This window comes from Arachis duranensis, chromosome 4, assembly GCF_000817695.3.
Source record: "Arachis duranensis cultivar V14167 chromosome 4, aradu.V14167.gnm2.J7QH, whole genome shotgun sequence".
NCBI classification, from domain to species: Eukaryota; Viridiplantae; Streptophyta; class Magnoliopsida; order Fabales; family Fabaceae; genus Arachis; species Arachis duranensis.
This window is the reverse complement of record NC_029775.3, coordinates 71,035,482-71,037,497: the sequence shown is the minus strand read 5'-3', so window position 1 is coordinate 71,037,497 and position 2,016 is coordinate 71,035,482. Positions and strand designations below refer to the sequence as shown.

General features: G+C 44.1%; 1 protein-coding gene across 1 annotated transcript; it reads right to left on the bottom strand.

Moving 5' to 3' along the window:
• Positions 1-1,047: 1,047 nt before the first annotated feature.
• Positions 1,048-1,509, bottom strand: LOC107484685 (uncharacterized). Its single transcript, XM_016105230.1, has 2 exons — positions 1,430-1,509; positions 1,048-1,357 (listed from the first exon to the last, which is right to left on the bottom strand). The coding sequence occupies exons 1-2, from the start codon at positions 1,507-1,509 to the stop codon at positions 1,048-1,050; spliced, it is 390 nt and encodes a 129-aa protein (XP_015960716.1).
• Between the last annotated feature and the right edge of the window lie 507 nt (positions 1,510-2,016).

Sequence of the window (2,016 nt, the reverse complement as noted above, 5' to 3'; positions counted from 1 at the left end):
TGACAGGGTGCGTTGAACATTTCCACTTAGAGGATGGGAGGTAGCCACTGACAACGGTGAAACCCTTGCATACAGCTTGCCATGGAAAGGAGTAAGAAGGATTGGATGAAGACAGTAGAAAAGCAGAGAGACGGAAGGAACACAGCATCTCCATACGCTTATTTGAAATTCCCACCAATGAATTGCATAAGTATCTCTATCTTTATCTTTATGTTTTATTCATCATCCATAACCATTTGAGTTTGCCTGACTAAGATTTACAAGGTGACCATAGCTTGCTTCATACCAACAATCTCTGTGGGATCGACCCTTACTCGCGTAAGGTTTATTACTTGGACGACCCAGTACACTTGCTGGTTAGTTGTGCGAAGTTGTGTTTATGCCATGGTATTGAACACCAAGTTTTTGGATTCATCACCGGGGATTATTTGAGTTGTGAAAAGAAGAGATCACAATTTCGTGCACCAGCAGCTCCACACACGCACAACTCTTGGGTTAATGCGCATGAGGGCTAGATAGGCAGACGACGCGTGCACGTCAGGTACACGCACGCGTGGCTGAGGACAAAGTGAAAATAACGCGCACGTGTTCGGGACGCGTACGCGTGATGAAGATTGTGTGTTTAGCACAATTCCAGCCCCAAGCCATCATAACTTACTAGCCAAACACCTAGTTACACCGATTTCCAAGCTCACGCGTATGCGTCAGGGACGCTTACGCGTGGTCTGGCAAATGCGTAAGTGACGCGCACGCGTCGTGGACGCGTGCGCGTATTCTTGCTTGTGCAGAAGGCACGCTTCCAACACCACTCTGGCCTATCTCTCGGGTGAATTTTCTTCTTCTACTTTTTTTTGGAGTGTTTGGTTTCTGTTCTAAAATAGCTGCATGATCAGAACAGACGAAAACCGAACGAAAAACAGTAAGGACTCGATAAAAATAAAATAAATAAGAAAGCTACTACTACGAAAAATAACTAAAGATATGAAATTATCGGGTTGCCTTCCGACAAGCGCTTCTTTAACGTCACTAGCTTGACTGTCAGTTCTACTAATTCAGCAGATGAGCAGACCTCTGGCGATCGATCTCACCTCCAAGATAGTTCTTCAACATCTGGCCATTCACTGTAAATTTCCTATCAGAATTCTCTTCCTGTATTTTAACATGACCATATGGTGAAGCTCTAGTAACCCCAAACGGTCCTGACCACCGGGATTTTAGCTTCCCGAGGAAAAGTTTGAGCCTTGAATTATACAGAGGCACTATCTGTCTTGGCTCAAAGACTCTAATGGCAATCTTCTTGTCATGCAATAACTTCGTACTCTCCTTATAGAGCTTGGCATTCTCATAGGTTGAGTATCTGAATTCATCAAGCTCATTCAACTGAAGCATTCACTTCATTGCTGCAGCTTCTGAATCAAGATTTAGATACCTGACTGCCCAATAAGCTTTATGCTTTAGCTTAACTGGCAAGTGACAGGTTTTGTCATAGACCAACTGGTAAGGGGACATGCTAATGGGAGTCTTGTACGCTGTCCGGTATGCTTAGAGAGCATCATCAAGCTTCCTAAACTAGTCCTTTCTTAAAACACTGACAGCCTTCTTTAGAATCCTCTTGAGTTCCCTGTTGGAAACTTCAACCTGTTTGCTTGTTTGAGGGTGATAGGGGGTTGCCACTTTATGACGGACTCCATATTTCTGCAGAAGAGAGTCCAGCTGTCTGTTACAGAAGTGGCTTCCTCCATCACTAAGGAGTGTCCTTGGGACACCAAACTGGCTAAAGATATATCTCTGAAGAAAACTCATTACTACCTTGGCATCATTGGTGGGTAGAGCCACAGCTTCCGCCCACTTGGACATATAGTCAACCGCAACTAGAATATAGTTGTTTAAATGTGAGGGTGGGAAAGGTCCCATAAAATCAATACCCCACACATCAAATAACTCAACCTCAAGAATCCCCTTATGTGGCATTTCATGGTTGGCAGGGAGATTCATGGCTTTTTCACATCTGTCATA

What these genes read in the sequence shown, in the direction of transcription:
- LOC107484685 (XM_016105230.1), bottom strand. Translation starts at nt 1,509, where the DNA reads ATGTCCCCTTACCAGTTGGTCTATGACAAAACCTGTCACTTGCCAGTT. An exon ending in AAAGCTTATTGGGCAGTCAG is followed by an intron (nt 1,358 to 1,429) that starts GTATCTAAATCT and finishes TGATGAATTCAG; the next exon opens with ATACTCAACCTATGAGAATG.